This window comes from Anthonomus grandis, chromosome 19 (assembly GCF_022605725.1).
Source record: "Anthonomus grandis grandis chromosome 19, icAntGran1.3, whole genome shotgun sequence".
Classification (NCBI taxonomy): Eukaryota; Metazoa; Arthropoda; class Insecta; order Coleoptera; family Curculionidae; genus Anthonomus; species Anthonomus grandis.
In genome coordinates this window covers 2,705,215-2,728,791 of record NC_065564.1, presented here as the reverse complement: position 1 = coordinate 2,728,791, position 23,577 = coordinate 2,705,215, and the positions used below count along the sequence as shown (strand labels likewise).

At 44.2% G+C, this 23,577-nt stretch overlaps 2 protein-coding genes and 1 pseudogene across 2 annotated transcripts; 1 reads left to right on the top strand and 2 right to left on the bottom strand.

The window, feature by feature from the left end:
* Window positions 1-1,851: 1,851 nt before the first annotated feature.
* LOC126747343 (limbic system-associated membrane protein-like) lies at window positions 1,852-4,003 on the bottom strand (annotated as a pseudogene).
* Window positions 4,004-5,077: 1,074 nt separating this feature from the next.
* On the top strand, window positions 5,078-6,778 carry LOC126747144 (endoplasmic reticulum-Golgi intermediate compartment protein 2). The gene is made up of 6 exons (XM_050455643.1): window positions 5,078-5,297; window positions 5,356-5,511; window positions 5,603-5,766; window positions 5,824-6,103; window positions 6,285-6,569; window positions 6,627-6,778. Exons 1-6 carry the CDS (start codon window positions 5,174-5,176, stop codon window positions 6,758-6,760), a joined length of 1,143 nt encoding a protein of 380 aa, XP_050311600.1. The 5' UTR covers window positions 5,078-5,173; the 3' UTR covers window positions 6,761-6,778.
* Window positions 6,770-23,548, bottom strand: LOC126747140 (dynein axonemal heavy chain 8). The gene is made up of 55 exons (XM_050455638.1): window positions 23,321-23,548; window positions 23,044-23,266; window positions 22,845-22,987; window positions 22,594-22,792; window positions 22,384-22,544; window positions 22,150-22,329; window positions 21,632-22,099; window positions 20,838-21,579; window positions 20,515-20,783; window positions 20,326-20,461; window positions 19,939-20,272; window positions 19,704-19,888; window positions 19,523-19,653; window positions 19,291-19,471; window positions 19,077-19,239; window positions 18,846-19,020; window positions 18,554-18,795; window positions 18,324-18,500; window positions 18,160-18,271; window positions 17,958-18,111; window positions 17,724-17,898; window positions 17,501-17,672; window positions 17,298-17,451; window positions 17,111-17,241; window positions 16,825-17,055; window positions 16,346-16,772; window positions 16,005-16,290; window positions 15,590-15,949; window positions 15,312-15,538; window positions 15,162-15,259; window positions 14,987-15,105; window positions 14,519-14,934; window positions 14,119-14,466; window positions 13,947-14,065; window positions 13,737-13,896; window positions 13,501-13,677; window positions 13,177-13,447; window positions 12,897-13,126; window positions 12,627-12,843; window positions 12,254-12,572; window positions 11,971-12,197; window positions 11,508-11,907; window positions 11,075-11,458; window positions 10,882-11,019; window positions 10,524-10,820; window positions 10,287-10,471; window positions 9,135-10,232; window positions 8,809-9,085; window positions 8,546-8,756; window positions 8,245-8,494; window positions 7,955-8,194; window positions 7,587-7,896; window positions 7,220-7,531; window positions 7,004-7,165; window positions 6,770-6,951 (listed from the first exon to the last, which is right to left on the bottom strand). Exons 1-55 carry the CDS (start codon window positions 23,471-23,473, stop codon window positions 6,826-6,828), a joined length of 13,782 nt encoding a protein of 4,593 aa, XP_050311595.1. The 5' UTR covers window positions 23,474-23,548; the 3' UTR covers window positions 6,770-6,825.
* Between the last annotated feature and the right edge of the window lie 29 nt (window positions 23,549-23,577).

The following is a 23,577-nucleotide window of genomic DNA, read 5'->3' as shown; positions in this document are numbered from 1 at the left end:
GTGTCAGAGATCCTCTATATAGTTTATTACAAATATTTTGATAGTTGTGTTTACTCTTCGGGTATTAGTCATAATCTGCTATAACAGCTTATGCCGAACACACTGAATTCTTTGCCAACCCCTTGCAAAGTTCTTCAGCCCCTTAATGACTCCCGTAAACTATACGGTTAAGAAGCTTTGTCTACCTCGGTAACCGGAGAAAGGGATCGCTCCGTATAATATTTCATACCTCGTGTACTTATTTTTTTAAAAGTATCAAAGATCTGGTCCCCGCTTTGGTGCAAGCCAGACAAAAAAAGAACAGCCGGAGTATGCAACCTTGAAATCTTATTGTGCCCAGAGTTTCGAATTATAGAGATCGCCGCTTTTTAATTATTATTTTGCCCACTGTGCGTCGACGGCGCCCCGAACCGTATGATCGATTTTTTATTATATACCGTGCCGCACCTAGAAAGAACTTAATTGGGACCACCAACAATCCTCTCGGAGTGCATGAACTGTGCATATTAAGGGGTCAATGAATTTTTAATCCCTGTTTAGCGGTTTGTTGGCAAAAAATACTCGTTAAAGACTAATAATTTCTTAAGTACTTTATGGAGTTAAATGCACTTGCATCATTTCTCTATCCAACACAATTCAAATCATCTTTCTTACTATAGTAGCAAAAAAGTTACCTACAGTAAATTTTGTTTACCAACGAAATCCTATGAAGGCTAGTCGGAGGGAGGACTGAACGGTTTTTGCTTACATGTTTGAGTACACACTTTGCTTCCGGTTTAATTTAATAGGAGCCTCGTATATCAATGCTGTTTCTGGTATAGAACCGTATGATCGCGGGTCAATGAATTGTTAATTCCTGCTTGCCAAAAGTACTAGTTTTTCTCATAATAAATTTATGAACTTTTCCCCCTATGGTGCTTATGTTAACCACAAATTTCTACACATTCACGTGATGTAACGAGACGAAATGTCATCATATCCAAGTTAGCATTTAATGAACAATGTTATGAATGAATCATTTTCTCCGATGGGTTGGCCCGAGTGCTTAATAGAATGTAAAAAAATACAAACATGATCATTGTCTTCTCACATGACGAGAGCGTACATCTCTTTTTTTAATTATACGTTAATGTTTACAATGATAACCCATTGTATACAAATGAATTAAAGAAAAATCAATTTTTCCTGCTAGTTCCTTCAACAAACAAAAGATTAGATCACACGCAACTGTGTCACACTTTATATTTATAATGTTATTAAGCCGATATGGCAGTAATATAATGGCAGCAATTAAGATTTGCCGCAGGATAACCTAATAAAGAACATAATCATATACGACACACACCTTAAACGGTACCACGATAAGGATCAGCAGGAATTATTTGGTGCATTGTTGTGGATTGACGGAAATGATGGTTGGCTGCCTAATGCAATGATACGCTACTTAAGGTACCATAATTTGGATAACTGAGTGCCAATTGGGCAAAAAAAAAACAGCTTTCTTTTGGCCCCATTTTCCAGCGCCTTCTCCATTTGAAAACATATAAGATATCAATTCCTGCTGCTGCATTTCTCGGCGCATTCACCATCACTTCATTCTAGATTACGGATTCTGCAAGAATGTGACTAAGACATGAAATGATCAGCAGAGATCCTTTTGTCGTCCCACGCCCATCATCATCGAACAAAGAAAATCAATAGCCGGTTAATTGGTTAATTGATGCCGAATTAAAAACGTAATAAACGATGTCCGGTCAAAGATAGTTGTCAACCTAATTAAAGCAAGTAATTTATTGCCAATTGTCGCAGGAATACCGAGGGAGGATGGGTTTTAATAAGAAATCATTTCAATTATCATTAATAAATAACGTTTAATAGGAACAAATTTACAATAAAATACAAAAACACGTGCACATTCATCGAGGAGCCACTTTTCAAGTCCAAAGGTACGACATTCTCGTCCTGCCCCAGCTGGACCGTGGTGATCATATCCTCGTTGAACTCTAGAAACCAGATTTTAAAAATCTACACTTGTGCACCACGTCTTACTTCTTACCTGCACCAGCAGTGGCGAACCTCAAAATGGGACTGGGCTTGGACCACCCATACCTGTTCCTGGAAACGATCAGAGCCTCATAAATAGTCTTTTCCTTTAAGTCTTTCAAAGTGAAACTTTTGGAAAACACCGGTCCGGAGCTGTGTTCTGCCGGGATGGTCAGCTTGGTCCAGTCGGGTCTCTTTAAACCACGGGCGATCTTATACGGACGAAACCATAAGGAGTACTCGACGATGGGGGTGTAGCTGTCCACCTCCCAGATCAGGGTGTAACTGTGCTCGTTCGGAGAGATGTCATTCTCTGAAGTTTTCTTGAAAACTCCCGGATGAGGCACTCCTGGAAAATATCCGTTTACAACCAAAAAAGAGGCTCTTATTGGTGAACCAACCGGAAAGCTGAATCTGGATCTCCCCCTGCCCCAACTTGTTGATCGCCCTGCAAGTATATATCCCAAAATCGCTCCGCTGCACCTGCTTGATCAACAGAATGTGTTTCTCGCCTTCTATCAAGGTCGCTATCCTCCCTTCCGCCCTCACCGGCACCTCACCTTTCAACCACGTGACAGAAGCCTTCAACATTACAACAAATAATAAGATTTATACTGGTTAACTACTCAATATTCACCTGTGGATCAGCAGAAACCCCGACACTCCAACTGAGTCCTGTATCCAGGAGCCGTGTGGACCCCAGGAACGGGTGCTCTGGAGCTCAGGCGGATCTAAATAAAGATGAATTATTAAGGAAATGTACCATCTGATGTCATTTACTCACAGATAATGCTCAACTCGATACTGGCCTTGGCAGGTTCACCCACTCCATTCTCGGCTTTACACTGGTATAACCCCCGCCAAGGATCGATCTGTCGCCGTAAAGACTAGAAGCTCTCGGTTGTCGATCAGTTTCAGTTCTTCACCCTGAAATAGCGAAGTTTAAGCACCCTGAAACTGTAAGACTCCCTAAAGCCCTCAAGTGACATTTTCCTACCTTTCTGGACCACGTGATAATGGGATAAGGCACCCCACCCTCCCTTGCAGGACATGCGCACCTCCTCGCCGAGCTTCACCTGTAAGAACCCGGTGACTGGGAAGGGCTCAGCTGAAGGTGGATCTAAAAAAAACCTCTTGCTCTATCAAACTCTTTAGAAAAACCTAAAGAACTCACGTAAAAACCTCGATGGCGTGCCTCTGCCTCACGGGTCCCCAGGGCTCCGGCCTGAAAATCTCGCAAATATACTCGGCAGTGTCTCCTGGTTCCACCCTCTGGATCTCCAGGGAGCCGTTGCTCCATAAATAGTGTCTGGCCGGGATGAAGACGGATTCGTTTGCGCTGTCCACCAGGAGCTCTTTATCTTTGTACCATCTTACTGACACGACTTGGGCTCCATCTAAATTTGAAGACTTACAACCTTCGTTAGGCACCAGAATATTTCACTCACCGTTGGAGATGGTGTTCAGATAACAAGGCAATAGCACCGTGTTGTTTTCCAGGGCTTTCACCGTGGTGGGGGGGCTGGAAAAGTCTTTCGATGCAGCACTGAACACTGTTAGGGCCAACACTAGGGTTAATTTATAGTCCAGCGTAGTAGAACAGGGCACCATTTTCACGAGAATGTTCAAACAACGACTGGGCTTTAACCCCGCCAGCGGTATGGGGTTTCAAGTTCAATTTCAGTGGCGGTATTTTATCGGGAAACCTCTGAAGTGTATTAAATACCCTCGAATTCTCGTTGGGGATTATGTGGGTACATGTTGGGAGTGATAGAAAACTCGAGAAGAAGAAGGAAAATTTACTAAATGCACCACCTGCACTAAACTCTCGGCACGTCGTGCACCTTAACGGATCCGATTTCGTCTGATTAGGTCTCATTAAGAAGCATGATCGCGTAATTACCGTGTTCTATTATTATGGTCGAGGGGGCAGAGAAGCGACTGAAGAAACTTAAGTGTCCGGCCCGTTGTGTTTCAATTAACTCACTTACGGTGCCTTATTATCTAATTATGGTGTTTGTGACAAATATTCGATGATGATGAGCCCCCATTGTTGGGAATAAAGTGGAAAATTATCGGGATTTATCGTCATATGGGCCTGATTTTCTTCATGAGTCGCTTGCGTGCTACGGCCCGACTGCCCTACGAAGCCAAAAAAGTAAAGAGGAAACAAGAAAAGCCTGTTTTCAGCAAAAAAAATGGTTGTAAGGAAGAAATATAACCCTATTGAGAAGAAAAGCGAAGAGAATTTTTCGCCAGGCCCTATAGTACTTGAAACTACCAAAAGCGACCCTTTACGAGCCTTATTCGCGGTTTTATTAGGGCCTTTGGTCAAAGATTGTCGCTTTTATTGTTTGTCTTATTTCTTCATTTTTTTCTTTAGGGTTCCTTATTATTTTTTTCCTTTATTTATTTTATGTTTGTCTTTTGCTCCTGGTATAAACCCTTAACACATATAGTTGAGAAAAGATTTTTGCCCACGTGGCAGTCATCAGAGCCGGATGGGACCAAATGTTAAATAATTTGGCTACCGAAAATTAAACTTGAGCAATTTAGACTGTGCTAAAAGATTATGCTGACTAGATACAGCAATACGAATAGGCCCTATACTATTTAAAACTACCAAAAGCGACTCTTTACGAGCCCTATTCCTGGCTTTGTTAGGGGCTTTCGTCAAAGATTGTCACTTTTATTGTTAGTCTTATTTCTTATTTTTTTTCTTTAGAATTCCTTATCGCTTTTTTTCTTTATTTATTTCCTTCTTCGTTTCTCGTTTGCTCCTGGTATAAATCTTTAACACATATAGTTGAGAAAAGATTTTTGCCCACGTGGCATCAGAGCCGGATGGGACCAAATGTTAAATAATTTGGCTACCGAGAATTAAGGTTGAGTAGTTTAGACTGCGTTAAAAGGTTATGCTGACTAGATACAGCAATACGAATATCGTGAATAGCTTGAAATCCTAGCATATACGTTAGGCCGATCCTAAGCCACTGCCACTGTAAACGAATGACGTAGTTAAGGCGTTAGATAACCTCAACCAGTTTGTTTACAGTCTGTGTTTACGTGTCCCCTGATAGAAGTTCAAGTTATGATTTTCCTTTAAGTTTGGTGGCATTTTAGTGTGAAAATGGAGTCGGAAAAGGTCTCTATCCCCAGATACAGGGGCTCCAAGCTGAATAAAGTGAAAAAAATGGACATTTTCCCCAAGATCGAAGACCCTTATAAGATTCAGTCTTCGGTAGGAGGTTCTTGTAAGCTTCCTTCAACAGTTTAAGAAAGAAAAGCTCTACAAAGTGGTATATTTTTTAGTTTCCATTATAAGTTTCCTCATCATCGCCTGGCTGGTTTATTCTGAAGTTAGTTATTATTTAAATAGCTCTTTTACCTTTAAATTCTCGCCGGATATCGAGCTGGACGAGAAGCTGAAGATGAATATCGATCTGACGGTGGCGATGCCTTGCGGATGTAAGTTCAACTAAGACTCGTGCCTAAATTTAATCGATTCGACGATCGTAGATCGTAAAAACCCCTAGAAGAACGATTTTTTCTTATTTAGCGGTGGGCACCGACGTTTTGGACTCCACCAATCAAAACACGTACAAGTTCGGACAACTGGAAGAGGAGGACACCTGGTTTGAACTCTCTGAGAACCAGCAACTCCACTTTGAGAATAAAAAACACATTAACTCCTACCTCAGGGAGGAATATCACGCCGTAAAGGTGAAACCTCCTATTAAAATCTCTTACGAATAAAATCAGAAATAAATAATTATTTAGGACCTATTATGGAAAAGCAGTTTTTCCAGCCAGTTTGGGGCTCTGCCCCCCAGGAGCCACAAACCAAACAGACCGTTCGACGCATGCAGGATCTACGGGAGTCTACTGCTGAACAAAGTGGCTGGAAATTTCCATATTACCGCTGGCAAAAGCATCAGCTTACCCCGCGGCCATATTCATATTAGCGCGTTTATTTCGGATCAGGATTATAATTTTACTCATAGGATCGATAGGTTTAGCTTTGGGGATCCTAGTCCAGGCCTGATTCATCCTCTTGAAGGTACGCATCGCGGAATCATTCTTGTGCATTCAACCTGCAGAAGAGACTCCAAAAACCTCCAAAAAGATTTGGTTTGAATCCCAAGGATCTGACTCTACTAGAGTAAGATCTTTGGAATTCAAATCAAATTTCTGGATCCCGTCTATAGGGCGCAAACTGCAATCCGCTTAATTTCTTATAGGGGATGAACGGGTTTTTAATCATCCAATGACCCTAGTGAACTACTTCATAGAGGTGGTGCCTACCACAGTAAAAACCTTCATGAACCACATCGACACTTATCAGTACAGCGTCAAAGAACTGGCCAGGGTCATCAATCACGACCAGGGCAGCCATGGCATGCCTGGAATTTATTTTAAGTACGACATGTCGGCCCTGAGGGTCACAGTTATCCAGGAAAGGGACAACTTGGGGATGTTCTTGGCCAAGTTGTGTTCTGTTGTTGGGGGGGTGTACGTTTGTTCGGGTAGGTTCGGAAGATTAAAAAAAAGAGCATTAGGTACTGAAAAAACATCTCTTTCAGGCATTTTAAATAGCGTTGTCCAACTAATCGTAAACTTCATCACCTGCAACTGGACCAGTAAGAAACCAGCTGATGGGCAAGTTAGCGCAGGTCCACCTCCCACGTTAGTCACCGCACCGCCGCAGAAATTATAATAAACAACATTTTTTTTCAATTAATCTAACATTTATTAAATCCTTAATTAAACTAACTAAAATCGTTACTGAATGTCGCACAATAGCGCCACCCCGCGGAGGACCCAGTGCTCGGGCGGCTTCGCGGTTTGAAGCCACAAAACGGTAATAAAGTTCAGTCCGGTCCTTCGAGCCTTCTTGTATACGGGACACTAAAATCAATAATCATGATTCCCTATTCCCACTGGCGACCTCTATGCTTACGGTGTAAAGGGTCGCCGGTTTAGGATCAGTGGAATAAATAGCATACACGTGCACTACAGGAATCATGGTGTACAAAACCTTATTAATACTCTCCGCCAGTCTGATGTGGCGCCTATCCCATCCGGCACCATCCAGAAATAGACCGTAAATCAACACCCCTTCCTAAAAATAAACACTCACAGAAAAAAATCTCCTCTGGTTCAACAAACTGCTTACCGGAGGCGCAGAATTGATCTCTTCCTTCATATTCTTGGTCACTTGGTTCATGAGACTCACCTGATCCAGAGCCCATCCCTTATGCGCTCTGGCCACCTCCTGTTTCATAGCCGTCAAGAACCCTTGAGGATTAAAGAAGCCCGCCATCCAGAAACAAGGGGGGCGACCCCCAAAGCACCAGCTACGGAACTGGGCATCCCTCTCGATTAGTTCGGTAAACCAGAACCCGAGGGTATTGGCCTCCCAAGAGCCTCGTCTCCAGATGAACGGCACCTTGGCGTCGTAGATGTTGTCCAGGGCGTCTCCAAGAGACTACAATTTCATTTAGGACGTTACAAAAGCATTGATATGCTTCCAACTCATTTACCTCACTCATAATAATGATACCATCAATGGCCAAGAGGAGATCGGTCAAGGTGGACCTCACCAAACTGATGACCTTCTGCATCCGGTCAATCTCTTGCCTCAGAAATATATTGAGGGGGTTCAAAAGGTTCATTGCCTTTAATCTTTCTTTCACCTCGAAGGGATCATAGTCCTTGGGCAGCTTGGACAGCATATCCTTGGCTTGCCGCCCTACGGTTGTTTCTCTGGATTCACCACTACCAGATCCAGACTCTTTTGGTTGAATGGATAACATATTGTCAAACATTTCTATGGTGGTATTTGTTTGGTACCTAAGTAATAAAATTTAAATGAAGATCAGACTAGAGTCTAATAGAGTCAAAATATTACGTGATATCCGCATTTGAATGCAGTCCGTAGGCCTGCGGAGGATCCGTAGAAGGATATCCGTCGATATAAGCCAGATAATCGGAAACCTGCTTGAACCTAACGATTTTGTAGCCTTTATAGAACAAAAAGTCGTCCTTAAACACGTCATCGCTGAACCACACCCTGCAGAAGGTGTTCAAAAGGATCTTATCGAAGTCGTCTGTTACCCTGCCACCATAGTGCACCTCTCCCAGCATGTACCTGCAAAAAGTTACATACAAAGTGTTAAACAGTAAACCATTGTCACTCACCGCAGTGTTTGCCAGCTAATCCCTCTCTTAGGATCAATATCGTCCAAGTGGTTTTGTAAAAATAAGACGCTGGACAGCCAGTCTGCCGAATTGAACTCATAAGGGATATTCCATCCGAGAGGCCCAAACTTTCTGCGCTCCTGAACCACGGTGTGCAAGAAAGAGATCGCGTATACCAAGGGAATGTATTGCCACGCATCTGAGTAGTCCAGCATGTCCTGGTTCATTGAGGTGTACGTCCTGAGTAGACCTGGAAGAATTTAGTGTAATCGAAGACCCTCTGTTAAGCTCTGAGAGCCACCTGCTCTAATCCCCTGCGGAGCCTCATTGGTAAACTTAATACAAATCTGCAATAGACTTATAGGGAACTTGGGGTGGACCTCAGTAGTGATCCAGAGCCGGAAATCCGGATGCACTGACCCAATTCCCTTTTCCAAATCCAGAAATTGACCGAGCACCTCGTTCATGTAGTCCAGAGATAGATGGCAGTTTTGTAACAGTGCCCAAAAGCCCTAAAACAAGTGTATGTAAAATAAAGCAACATAGAGAGCGAGCAGTCCTCACTTCTTGCATGGCTTGCGTCAGCATTTTCCTAGCATGCACCTCCTGGCCCTGCCCCATCGAAATGCTTTTGCTCTTCAGCTCCAGCCTCTTGGCCAACGTTTCAATGTACGGCGTGGGGTCTGATCCCATGCTTAAAAAGCAAATTAAGGGTGTCAAGGATCGAGACTCCTCATGCATCGCCTCAAAGTTAAGAATCACCGGCTCAGAAAATCTCTGCCCCAAAGAGTTTGCTATGTACTTCCTGCTTTGTGTGATCGTCCTATCCGGACACCAAGCCCTACAAGTTTATCCTTTTAATAAAGCATTCTTCAGCTGATAAACCTCACCTGATGATCAAAAGCCTCCTAAAAGTGTCCAAACTATTGTACCCGTCTGGAATAACCGCCTCTTCCGGAGCGTCCTTGTCAAACCAAGTCCGCCACTGCTTATCATTAGCGCTCACCTGCTGCACGATATACTGGAAGTGCCTCAACTTGGACAGTTCGACCAAATTCAGCCAGGTCAGATCCGTTATCCATTTGGCGGGTTTCGGAGGACAAGCGTTCATGTCCAAAGCGGCGCCCCCTTTAATGAAGTTCTGAAACTCTTCATGAGTGATATGCTCCCGGTCCAAGTCGATGTTCAAGCACATGAGCAGCACGAACATGTATTTGTTGCACTCATACAGTCCCCTTGACTGGTACTTGAAGATTTCGTAAGTCAAATAGTCGATAATTAACTGGATCCGCTTCTGGATGATGGGGGTTTTCTCGGAACGGAGCATGGAAATATCGAACCGTTCCAGGAACTGCACCAAAGAGGTCTGGTACATCACGTTCACCATTGACATGCTCACCACCAAGAAGTACAGTATGCTTCCCCTAGTGGCGATCGGTCTGAACTCCTCCCTGGCCACGTTTATTTTTGTTTCGGTCTCCTTCGCGATTTGTAGCTTTTCTCGCACTTCAGCCGCGGTGTTCTTGGTCACGTTTAGGACCCCTATCACGGTGTCATCGTCCAGCAGGGAACCTTTGGTGGTGGTCAGCTTATAGAGCAGGTTCTGCTCCAGTTCCAACATCTTTCGTCTGTTGGCCGTCACGTCTTTGATGAGGTTCGTCCTCTCCGTTTCCAGTTCTTGTTTCTCAGTCAGAATCACGCGACCCAACAGCTGATCCTCCAGACCCTTCATGGTCACGGTGAAGTCGATGATCGACGCCCTGGCAAATATTTCCGGGGTGTACATGGGGTTCGCCAACTTCGTGGTTATGTACAGTCTGAAGTTGTCGTTTACGTCCACCTCCTTGTCGCCCACTTTCACTTTGAAGGTGGTGCCGATTTTGATGTGATTCTTCTCCATGACGTTATCCAGCACGGGATCTAGCTCCTCGGAGATGTCTTCTATGATCATCGGGTAGCCGAGGGAGACGGCGTCCTCAATGTGGTTTCTGTTGATATCGGTTTTGTGAATGATAAAGATTGTACAGTGGGGTCAAGGTTACCTAAAGTATTTGTTGTTTAATGAGGTCACAATTAGGTGGTTGGTCTTTTCCTTGTTCTTCACCCAAGCTTTGCCTTGGCTCTGAGGGTCGATCAGCAGGGGATACCTCGTGGCAGTGGTGACGATGATGCCATTCTGGATTGACAGTTCGTCCGTAGGTAGGCCTTGAAGATTCCATTCTCCAATCTGGAAATGACGTGGAATTGATAAGCATAGTCAAAAGTAGAAGATGTCTCACCGTGGCAATATCCGTTAAACTGTCGATGATATTCAGACTGGTCGTAACCGGGATCTTTCGCCTAGTCAAGGCGTCCAGCCACGAATGCTGCATAAAATTACGGAATTCCTGGTTAAATGGTCCGGTGTAACCCAGGAAACCTGTTAGTAAAACCACGTCTCCGATAAGTCGTTCCGTTTCCGCTTTGAACTGGGCCAACTGATCCGTCCAACGGATCCTTTCTCCTGCCAGACCGTCAATTAGGGCAGTCGCGGCGTCCATTTTGTTTTTCACTTTCATCGCAGCTTCGAATATTTCCTAGTCAAAATTCGCACAAGCTTTACTTTTAAAATAACCAAACCGTAGGGGAGTTTCTTACTTGCTTCTTGGCCATCGCCTCATCATACAAATCCTGGCAGGCCTTCACCTCAGCCTCTTTTTCGGCCAATAGCTCCATGGCCGCCTGTAGTTCCTCCTGGGCCCTGGTGAGTTTTGCTTGTTGAATAGCCAAGTTAGCCTTAGAAAACAATATACGTGATAGGCCTTCTCTGGATGGGTTAGATCAAACTTACTTTCAGTGGCAGCACCTCCCTGTTAACGTCGAAAAATGAGGCCATGGCTATAGTCCAAGCGATCAGGCCGGCCACATTACCGCATGCGGTCTTCGCTGCCTCAAACGTGTATAAGGGATGACTAAAATAGGGCTGTAACAAATCTATCATCTCCGAGTTGATCGTGTCCTTGGGGTATTCCTGGAGTTTCTTCAAGAAGGTGGTGTCGGCCATGACCTTCAGGGAATCTGCCCAGGACGGCACCAAAAAGCTCTTCTCCGGATCGGCTTTGGTCGGTTCCATTTTCCGTTTGAAGTAAATCAGCACCGCATCCATAATCAACAGAATCAAGTAGGGAGGTTTCCCCAGCTTCCTTACCGTAGCTATGTCAGAAGCTTTGATGGTCTGAAATCGGGCGGAGCTTTATTTAAATCGGAATGAGTGTAGAGTTTACCTGTAGGGCGGACTCGGCCGCGTCCAAAGCGGGCTTCGCGGCCAGCAACTTGGCTTCCGCCTCTTTCTGGTCCACGCTGATCAACGACACCAGGTTCTCGGCTCTCTCTTTCACCACGGTAGCTTCCTCTTTGATCTTATTGGCCACTTGACTGGCCGCCATCACTTCTGCTAGCACCTTTTCAGCAGCTTCTGTGGCCACGGTCATCTCCTTTTCCTTGACCGCCAGTTCAGCCCTCAGGACATCTACGCTCGCTTGAGCCTCCACCAGCTTCGATAAGCCAGTCTTCATTCTCATGGCCAGGACGTCAATGTCGTCCACTTTCTTTCTGTAGAGAACCTTGTAGGCGGCCAGGTACGATATGAAGGTTTTGGGGGTGACATAAGTCCTGCGTCGAAACCTTTAGAAAGCAAATAGTCCATATATTTTAAGGGGGGCATTGGAATAAATCTCAAGGTCGTACCTGTCATAGTACTTGTCACAAAAATCTGCCACGCCATCGTGCACTTCCGCCATAATAAGAATCAACTCGGTTTTCACTTCGGGGGTGGCGATGACCTCGTATTGATGCAAGAAGTGAAAGGAGACTTCCTCGAGGGCGTCCTGGGGCCATTTCTGGAACCAGTTGATCGTGCACCCGGATATCAGGCCGGGGAATTTGAGGGCTCGACTCCGGAACTTTTCGCCCACCTGGATAATGTTGATAATAAATAAATGAGTGCCCACTAGGGTAACACAAGACTCACCGGTGAGAAACACAGGACCACGTGGAGGTTCTGTTTGGATCTCGTCAGGAAGAAGTCGTACAAATTGTCTCCGGTAGGGGGTCGCTTGGGCAGGACTTTTTTCATAACCGGAATGAGCTCGGACTGAATTTCGTCCAGTTCGTCTTTCGCGAACAAGTTGGCGATTTCGCCGGAGCTCAGGATGTTGTTGATGCTCTCCAGGAACGTTTCTTCCTTGATTTCGTTGTCGGTGAAGATGAAGGTCATGCCGGTACCTTCCAGGCCTGCCACTCGGTACAGCTGTTTCATGTCGTCCATAAGGTTGTTCACGTTATAAGATCTAAACAAAAAACAGCGTCATGTAAAGTCTATATCCAGAAATCAAACGGATTACCGGGTTAATTGTATTTGGAAGCTCTTGTAATTGGCCATAAAGGAGGAGAGTCTGGTCAAGCTTTGTTTTCCTGATCCTCCCACACCAACCAATAAAGCGTTCCCTTTTGGAGTTCGAATAATCCGGGATATTATCATTAGGTTCACCATAGCGTCATGGAAGAACACCATGTCCATGGGAGAACCACGAACAGCCTCATTATATTCACTCATAAACACTAATTTCAAAAAGAGTTTTATTAACTGGCTATGATCCTTTCATAGCACTTACTAAACAGTTTCTCTTTAAGAAACTCCCAACTTGGGATCTCTTCATAAATTTTGGGAGCACTAAAATCAAAATCGTCCGGTTCATCTCCAGTAGCGTCAGGGGGGTCCCTAAGAAAGTCGACCCAATAAGTTTCATCTTCTGTATAAAATTCAAAATCCTCTTCCAGTTCTTCTCTCGCTTGCTCCTTAAGCAGGTTCTCGAACCACTTTTTATCCGGTATAATGGTAAACCTAGAAGACTCATTATGGCCAATTATCCTTGATACAATTCAAGCACTCACCTATCAGAAATGACCCTTTGACACTCGTGCCTCCAGAGCTTCAACATTTGAGTCTTGTCCTTGCACTCCAACCTCTGCACCGTCAGGATCCCTTGCCAAATCCTGGATAGATCCCTCAAATTGAACACGTAATGGAACTTGGCCGGAGTAGGCAACATCTTCTGCTTGGTCTTTTGCCAGATGTGCCTCGTTAACGGGATGAGTTTCGGCAGGAACTCGACTATCTCCTCCTCGAAACGTTCGATGCAGAAATATCCACAACCGATTTGCCCTAAATAGGATTTACGTGTTAAAAGTGAAATGTGGCGCAGCGGTAGGACTGACTGAATATAAGATCCATGGAAGTGGTGCTGGGTAGGGTGCAATTAAATACGCAGAACTGTCTCTTTAACCGATGAGGAATGTCGTTTCTACCACCTCCCGGATGAATCATTGCGGCCAACAGCATGACGTCGACGATATATGAGAAATCTCCTGGTTTATCTAAACTGTAGAAACCACCTAAAAGAAGAGAACGGATTGATTACCTGAACTGAACTATATTAGATGATGTTTTATACCATTTTCCATTAGCTGACGAACGATTTCGTTGGTAATTTGATCTCCCCAGTCGTTGATGACGGGCATGTTGATGTCATCGATGAAGATCGTCAAAGTTTTCCCAGCTGGTGGACCGTAGGTCGTACCCACACGTTTATCAACGTAAGACTCTATAATTCTCTAAAATTGGATGGATAAGCTAAGCTCTGGAAGCCTCAAAACCATAGTACCTGAACCATATTTGGTGTGGTGGCCGAAGAAAAGTTGAACGACTTATTCAACTTATAATCTGGATCAAACGTGGACATGTAGCCCTTGATCATTACTGTTTTCGCTGTTCCCGGTTCGCCTATAGAGAAAAATAATGAGAAGTTTATAAAAGAACTGCATCTAGGTACTCACCGATCAACAGTACCGCCTTATTCTGTTTAGCAGTATTATGAATCAAGAAGGCCGTACGAACGTTGTCAACGTTCGGTACCAAAATGTTGGTGAACTCTAACACGGAGTCCGTGGGGTACACAAACTCCTCCACGCGTTGTCTCCAATGTTCCCACTTGCCAGTTTCTGGATTCACCACGTACTCAAAAATGGTTTCGTTCTCTTTACACTTGGGCCAATCCATTTTCGATGGATGGGCCAGAGCGAAGGTTTCCAGCTTGGCACGGTCGTCCAGTTCCAGTAGAGCTCCTAAAGACCACATTACGGCAAATAGATAGAGTCGTTCCAGTTGCTTATCAGTCCATTGCTCTACGAGATAAAATTCATCAATTCAAATTAAAGATTTTATAATGCTTCCTACTAGGCTCCTCAGAGATATCCAGAATCCCTTGCAGCACATCATAGCACTGTCTAATATACAAGGCTTCTCTGATAAACATTTTGGCCTTGAGGCGAGTCTGAACAAAAGTGTGCAAGTCACCAAAACATTTCGCGAAAATGTTTCGTAAGGAGTCAGCTTCTTGTTGCTGCCTGGTCTTGAGCCACGCATCCAGAATTGGCATCCAAGGTAGTACTGAGGAACTCATGAAGACCATACCCATCCTGGATACCGTAGCTGGACTGGCATTGTCGACATTGTCCGGTTCAAATACCAGTTTACAGTTGGCGGCCATGACGATCCTGTCACCGTTGGCTAGAGTTAATGTTTTATTGTCGTCCAGCACGGAGTTGAGGTTTTCTATCCAGACTGCGTCCACAGGACCATCCAGTACTAACCTATTAAAAAAAAAAATGGGAATTTGCAAGAAGCCAGCTTACAGACACTTACCAGCAATAGTCAGTTTTCTTAAACTTAAGAGTCCTCCGCCATAAAGTCGAGAAAATTCCATCGGTCCAGTCGTTGGTGGAGACATCTAGTCTGCCAAACATTTGGGGGGCTGTTATAGCCTGGAAATCAATCATAGAATGAAATTATGACCATAAAAGTCTTGTAAACAAGGAACCTTTGGGTTCATGCGAAGTTCCTTGTGTGGTAAGCCTGTCTCGGTCATGGATTTCATCAAAGTGTGCATGCATTTCGTCTTGCCGGCACCAGTAGGGCCTACAAACATTGAAAGCTGGATATTTCCATAATTATTACGGTAAAAACTTACCTAGAACCATAAGGCCGTGGCGCACCAAGGAAGTTTCGTAGAGCTGGATGACCTTTAGATTCCATGAAGGAAAGTTGACAAGTCCAGTGTCACTACAGACGTTACCAATGGCTTTTTGGAGATCCTTCCAGGAGTGGACCGATAGCTTGATGCCAGGGAACATGTCTTCGATCAGAGATAGAAAGAGAGGTTCGTCCTCGTCGATCAGCTTACTCAAATTCATATCCCTAAGGCACAAAGTCATAAAACAATTACAGATCCAAGGCCTCCTGGTTTACCTGAGCACTCTCATTACAATAGTCTCCTCAGTATCGGTGGGATGGCTCCTCTTTTGAGCCCCAAGCGTACGTAACACAGAAAGAATGTTTCTGAGACCGAAGTCATAATGCACCTGCTTGGACAGCTGTTCCTCGCATAGCTGGTACAACGTGTAGAACTTCCTGGATAAGAAAACGTTTTCTTTAAAACCGCACGAGGCCATTTTCACTCGGATGATAATCTGGCGATCGGGCACCATCATTGCCACGCTCCTGAACATGATCTTCAGATTTTCCGGCAACTCTTGACGACCCGCGTAACCGGGATTCATCGTCAAGAAGATCCCGAACTCGATGTTCATCGAGACGTTGTCACCATCCCTAAAAAGGTCTAAATAGGTCCCCTTGAACACGAGATGAATAATTTATCAATTACATAAAAACAAACACGGGTTTTCGTTCCTTCCTGGCTTGGAGCACGATGTAAATCTGCTGAGCTGCCACCGAGAGCACGGGCAACTCGATACGGTTGAATTCGTCGAAGCAGCCCCAGGTGCCGGACTGGGCCAGCCCCTTAAAAATACGCCCCAGGCCCCTAAAATCCATTTGGTCGGAACAGTTAAAGACCACCACGAACTTCCCCAAAGTGCGGCCCATGTCCTTGGTTGTTTCGGTTTTTCCGGTTCCTGCAGGTCCTGCGGGAGCGCCACCCATATTAATCCCTAAAAAAAAAAAGAAGCATTTACCAAAAAATCAAATTACTTTCATATAACTCACAAATTGCTTGCGCCAAAGTAATGTAGCAACGATCAGTCAACGGTGTGATAGCCAAACGCTCTGTGATTCCCAGGTACTCGTTCTGGTACAAGAAAATGACGTCAGTGATCTTGACCAGCACGTCGTCGTTCTCGTCGTTGTAATAAAAGCGACATTGGGCCTGCCACTCAAAGTCCAATATGGACTTGATGCGCAGCTTGCAGATGTTATCAAAAATATCCCTTTGATGGACATGTATGGTGACCATGGTCTCGTACTGGGTTCTTTGCATTTTCGTTAAATCTTTCGAGGTTAAATCAATTAAGGAGTTTAGGAGATCCAGGAATCTTTGGTTGGTGATCTTCATTGCCATCCTGTCCACTCTGGCACGTTTGATTGCCACTTCCGCTTCCTTGGTCCAGAGGAGTTGCACTCCAACTAATCCAGCCTAAAAAAACTTGACAAGTGAATTTCATGAAGACCATAAACGAATTAAGTACCTGGCCACAAAAAGTGACAAATCCGGAAATAAAATCATAGTCTGGATCGACGAAACATTGGGCTTGCGCGGCTATTACATTCTTCACGGTTTCTCTTACGGTGGAAAGTAAATTGTTGAGCCAGAATTCGACGCCTCCTTGGCAAACGACCCCCCGTTCAAAGAGCACCTTTTCCCCCAAATTGGAATTCATTGCTACGATCGTATCGGTGTGCTTCTCATCAAAATCCACCTGAAAATATCCACATTTCCATTAACCTGGCTTGTGAAAACTGTCATGATCTTACACTGAAGACTGCATCAAACAAACTGAGCAGATGTGGCTGGATGGAGCACGGATCTGAGCTCTGGCCCAATATTTCCAGCAGCACCGGGTCTGAGATGAAGAAGAACCTTGGGAAGCACAAGCGTTTTGATTCTGAAAAAAACAATCATTTAATATATGGATAATTTGGGGCCCTTGGTACATCCAACCCAAATATCCAGTCAAGCTCTTCTGGCAAGTCTCCAGTTGCTCCAGCAAGTGAGGCAGCAACTGCCCCATTGTTTCGTCTCCCGTGCAACATTCCACCGCATTAGGAATCTCGTGCGCCCTCAACATTATTTTGATCCAAGATTTATCAATGTTCTGAAACATGATCTTTAAATCTTAGGAGAACCAAGTACATAAGACTTACGCTGAATCTTTTGGCTTCCTGAGGCAACTGCTTGGCGATATCACCACCCACGAACACCGCCTCCAAGTAGACCCATAGATTTTGCACTATGAGCCATTTTTCCAGGATTTCTGAGGTGGTCACTAGCTTGTGAACCCACAGTTGAATGTCTTTTTTGAATGGCGCATTATATCTGTGATGAATTAAGACGTGAACACAGTTTTTAAATTATTAAAAGTTTCACCTGTTGCTCAGTAAAGAGTTCATTATCATCAAACTGTCTTCCAGAGTAGTGATGATCTCCCCGGTTTCTTGACCTTTTAGCAACAGCTCGCCTCTGGCCTTAAAGTTGGAGAAAGATAGTTCGACCACTGCCCAGTCAGCTATCACTTGTTTAAGCTTAGCTTCAATGTCTTTTTCTGATAAAAAAATATGCTTTTATTAATCTAAATGGCTTCTATAAAGGAGTCGCTCAAACCTTTAACAGCACTTATGCAAATATCCTCCACGTCATCCTTGTATTTCAACAATGGAGCCTCCATAACACTTCGCAAAGTGAAAGTGGGTGACTCCACGTCGAAACTGTAACCTGTTAAGTTCCCTAGCCTCTTCCAGTGACGATCTTTCATTGCCTGTCAATCAAAAGAGTAAAAATTGGATCACGTAGCAAGGCATACAACCTTATTGGCCATCAGTTCCAGTAGGGGACAAGTTTCGCTGAAATCATCAATCTTCTTTTTCAAATCAATGAACGCGGGCCAGTCTTTCATCGCTTTTGGCAACTTTCGGCACCTGGAATCATGTGACTTTCAGTTTCTCATCTTAGTAAGTGCTGGCCACTTACCTATTCTGGAACTCTTGCAGCTCACCAAATATAATTTCCGTATCCACGTCGCTCCATAAAATATCAAAATATCCGTCGATACTGTGATTCACTGCCAAATATAAACCATAGAGCTTGTTCAGCAAAGTAAACTCTTTCTTTCTCTGATGAAGTATTGGATAATCATTAACCTCTAGGCTAAAAAACGTTACAGTTGATCCAGGATCGGGTGCTTAAACGGCGTTTCTTACCCAAACAACTTCTCACCGCTGCTGTACATCTCGAACCGTCTCCACAACTCATCGAATCGATCCTGGAACACAAGCACGCGATCGCTGGCCTCCCTGGCACTCAGACCCGGTATCATGGGACCTTTTTCCTCAAAGTCCTTGTCGAACTGTTCCACTTCCTCTTTGAAGGTGGCCACCCCGTTAGTCAGCTCCTCCAAGAGGGGCCCTTGGACCTCGCAGATGTCTTCTTGGACCGCTTTGGACTGATTGTCATTGATTAGTATCGATTTACTTTTGCTCTGTTCGGACTTACGTGGTTGACCATGTTCTGGAAGTTGAACCTCAAACTCTCCACGCGCTCGATATCCTCCTTGGGCGTGTCGATCTTGTACTTGCCGAATGTGCTGTAAGCCTCCTCCATTAGGCTGAGATCCAGGTCCATTTCGATGAAGTTTTCGCGAATGGTTGCCAAGCAAATCATGGCGTTTCTAACCAAAGATTCATTGATTCATTGTGTTGATATTCCCTGATCCTGCTTACTTACCTGCAGTCATCCAGATCCTTAATAGGCTTATTAAGAATTTTTTCTTGGGCCTTAATGAAGTCCACCATGGTAACCAGTTTCTTCTTGTATCGTTCACTCAAGTTTTTGCCCATAATGTGCTTCCATGCTTCAGACTCTACCAGGAGAGCCATCTTCAGGTGCTCTACAAAAAGTTTTTATAGTATTATTGCAGTCAATTGCCAGTGCTAGTTACCCATGAATATGCTTATGGCTCCCACATCATGCTTATCGGGTAGCTGCTTAATTTCTTCAGCTCTCTTATCGTATTCAGTGAATTTTTCGGATATTTCCACGATTAACGGATCCTTTTCGCAAAACTCGTCAATCAGTTTGTCCCTGTCCTCGACCCACAAGTATTTCCATTTAAGATATTTCTGCAAAAGGGTTATTTTACTTTAAAACTTTCAAAACTCAGGAATACTTACCTCCAGTAAGGACGCCACATCAGGATTCAGTAGATAAAGGACTCCTTGGAGGCTCATGTACACCCTCACGATTTCCTTATTTTCACTCACAGATTTGTAATAGTTTTTGGCTTTCGGCTTTAGTTGATCATCTGCAAGACATATTAATGATGATGATTGAACCTGATGAGTTCTTCAGTACCTGTTTTCAAAGCAGACTTCATCTCTTCTTGTCCCCATAAACCAATGTACTTATTAACATCCAGAATGTTTTGTAGAACCTGTGAAAAATGATTCTGGATCTCGTCCAGACTGGGACTGATGATCGCTATTGGGATGGTGAGCTTCATGTACGTGGACATCAAAGGAATCCATTCTTCTCCAATACTATATAAGCCATAAATGAGTATTTGGTTACTAGACTGTTACTTTCTTACTTTGTGGCACGAAGTTTAATTTTTTCCAAAGACAACTTGGTGGCTTTAATGAGGGCATCGGTAAGTTTCATGTTGAAGTAAGCAAACATCTCTATGCAGTCGCTATGGATGTTGGCCAGGTCCAGAGGGACGTTCCGGTCCATTTCTTTGAACGCTGCATCAGCGGAGGTGAGCAATCTGGACGTGGACCCGATAGGTTTGACCGCCTTTTCTGGATCCAACCAGTCATACTTGTTCTGTTGCAACTCTGGCTGCTCTATCACGCTCAAGAAAGTATTGATGAGGTCCTTCACGGACTTTTCAATAGTCGAAGATTTCAGTCTGAGTTCTCGTGCTGCAACCATGATTCTTTGCTGACTTGGAACAGTTTTTCACTTACAAACTTACCAACTTCATGCCCGTATTTAATGTTCTCCTGCAAGAACTCACTGGGGGCTATGGGCTCGTTCGGTAAAAACACTAGAGGGGTGACCGCAATGGTTTCTAAAACCTCATCTATCCTGGCCTCTTTCATATCCTTTACCTTAAATGCCAAAGAGCCTTAAGAATGACCTAAAACGCTTGACACTCTCTTACCGCTTTCACAAACATTTCAATATAGTCCAACACTTCGGTGACCTCTTTACAAAATTCCGGTATCTTGGTGGACGTCCAGGTGATGGTCGAAAATCCTGCCATAAAAGCGTTTTCGATTTTCAACAGTTGGACCCGCATCATGGGTAAGAAAAGGGGCGGAATCGTGCTCCTTATGGTGTCATTACGGTCAACCAAGGCTCTCACCACCTCGCTAGACTTGAGCAGTTTGTCTTTGCAGAACACAAGGACCTGCCCCACATCTGGAACAGCTAAAAACACCTCCAAAAGCATTAAAAGCATGTAAAAAACCAACTAAAACTTACCCAGGTTGAGCTTATACATATATTCCGCTTCCCGTATGGATTCAATGATGTATGGATGGAAATTCACCTTGTACCTTCTAGTCTTCTCATCCTTGGTCATGATCGGTTTTATTAAGCAGTGCCTCACTTGCGCGACAAAGTCATACCAAGCGTCATGATAAATATTCTCGTAATGGACAAAGCATAGGGACATAGCGTTGAAAAGCTGGATACACTTCTGGACCTTGCGATGTTGCATCACCCGTTTTTTCGTCTTAAAGATCTCCATGGGCTCGGCAATCCTGGCATAAAACTGCCTGATCCAGTAGATACGCCCCGTGACCGGTGGCATGTTGTTTGGCACCTGTGGCGCCTGACGATCTTCATTGTAACGATCTCGTAACTTCTCGATCTCGTATTGGAACAAGATCATCGCTTCCAAGTAGCGTTCTTCCAGGTGCAAACATGCCAGATCCAACTTTTCGAACCTTTTCAGAAGCCTCAATATATTGTCCACGTCGGTCATCTTTTCCAGGGAGGCTCCGACAAACTCCTCCAGCTCCCACTCCGTGTCCACCACGTTCTGCTTGAACTGGTTGTAGTCTTTGTCGAAATACGGCAATCGATGGTTAAGGGCGTCGTACTTTTGTGCCATGATGGTTTTGAAAAAATCCACGAATTTTTTGGCGAACACGTCTATGCCCTCGATGGTGCTGGCTTGTAAGATGGAGTATTTTATGGTCGTTTCCAAAACGTACACGATCTGGAACAAATTGTGTCCTTAAAAAAAGACGGGCTTTGATAGTAGAACTAACCTGTTCACATCTCTTCTTAAAAGTTTCAAATTTGCCAAAAATGAAACTCTCTGAGCACTCAAAAGGTTTTTCGCCGGCTTCCTCCATTTGTTTCTGGGTACGTCGGAAACACTGATAGTATTTCAGGTAGACGTCCAGGCAAGTCTTGATTTTATCCAGGACAACCTTTTTGGGCTGATTCCACACTGTCGTGGTGCCCTCGCAGTTCAAATAGTCCCGGCACTTTTTGATAATCTGATTCGAGACCTTCACGAGGATGGCCGTGACATTTCCGGTACTGTTGTAATATCTGGATGTGGTAAAGACTAATCTTACGGCGTTCAGCAGGGGTGGTATGTGGTTAATGATTTCGGGGGGTTCCAGGCGGTAGAAGGGTTCCCAGTACTTCTCCATGGAGTAGAGGTATTTTATGTTGTCGGAGCATTCGTTGCGGTTGTTGTAGACTGAATCAACGTGTCTCTTCCAGATCTAGAGGATGTTTTGGTAGAGATAGATTTCAGAGAGTATTGTTGCGTTACCTTAACAATCTCGCTCCTTCTTTTGGCAGTTAAGAAATTGATAAAAATATGACTATCATCCTTCTCCAGGAAGTCTACGATGCTAGTAAACCTGGTGAGCTGCCGCCTCCAGTACTCCACTTCCACATTGGGCCCCACAAACTCGTTTTCTCGTCTGATTTGGTTGTATTGCACCAAACACTGTTGAATTTTCCTATTAAATTCATATTCAAGCTACGAGTGAAAGTGTTTTACCCTTTCGATGAGCTTATGCCACACCCGAACTTGACTCTCGATCCTCTGGGTGAACTCTGAATTGAAGTACATCTTCGCTTTAAGGTCCTCGTCCTGTAGAGTCTTAAGGAGTTCCTCGTCAATATTGAAGGTCACTATTCCACTCAAGTCCTCTTTGGTTTCTGGAAGTGGATTTGCTAAAACTTCCTGTTGGGCAAGATAGACACTTACTGTTCAAAAATTCCACAAAAGCTTCCCAATCCCCGATGAAATTGAGCTTTTGCATACGTCCCATGGCGGTTTTGGGCAAGTCTCCCCAGTCCTTGGATAGTTTCAGTAGAGGGTCGACCAGTGTGCCAAATATATCGTAAGCGATCGATGCCATGTTACCTTTTGCCATAGCCAGATCGATCATTACAAAGCTCAGCTCCTATAAAAGTAGCACTTGGCGGTTTTGGTGTGGAAAGCTTGAGGCAACTTACGTCTGTGATGTTTTTCAAATCAATGGTGATTTTTTTGTTTTTATATACAGCGATTGCTTTCTCAGTCAAGTCCGGATGTAAACCTTTGGTAACGTAGATTCGTCGTACTGGAGGTTTGAGAGCTGGGTTAAACCTGCCACTTTCTGGAAAGAAGCGGAGTGAAATGGAAGAGTTGTTAAAGGAATCTGTCAATACCAACCAATCGGATATGGAGGTCCATCTTGCAAGTAAACCAAAAGGGTCTTGGTGCCATCCTTGTCCATGATGGAGTTCAACAGTTGAATAGAAGAGTCTTCGTCAGCGGCTCCTTCCATCACATCGTTCTGTTCAATTCCGAAATAAATGGAGACCATGTCGCACACGTGTCTTTGGGGTAGCTGAAGCTCTTGGTACCTGGTCGTTCTGATTTCCTTGAATCTTGCCTGGAAAATGCCTCTTTTTTATTACAAGTTTTCAGCAAATTTCGGGATTAGTACCTGTTTCTCCCTGGCAGTTTCTTGTATGGCCAGTAGGGTGGTGCTTGCCTTCGATTTCCCCCTGCCCACTGCCTTGGTGATATTTATTAGAGCATTTACGTCACCTTTGTCGGAATCGCGGGGGGATGAAGGGGGAGGCTTGTCCTCGTTCATCTCTATCTAAATTTATTTCTACTTAAGAAAATTAAAATTTAGAGTCGATAAATTGTGTCATTTTTGACAAATTGCTACCTGTACATCAGGTGTCAATAATAAGA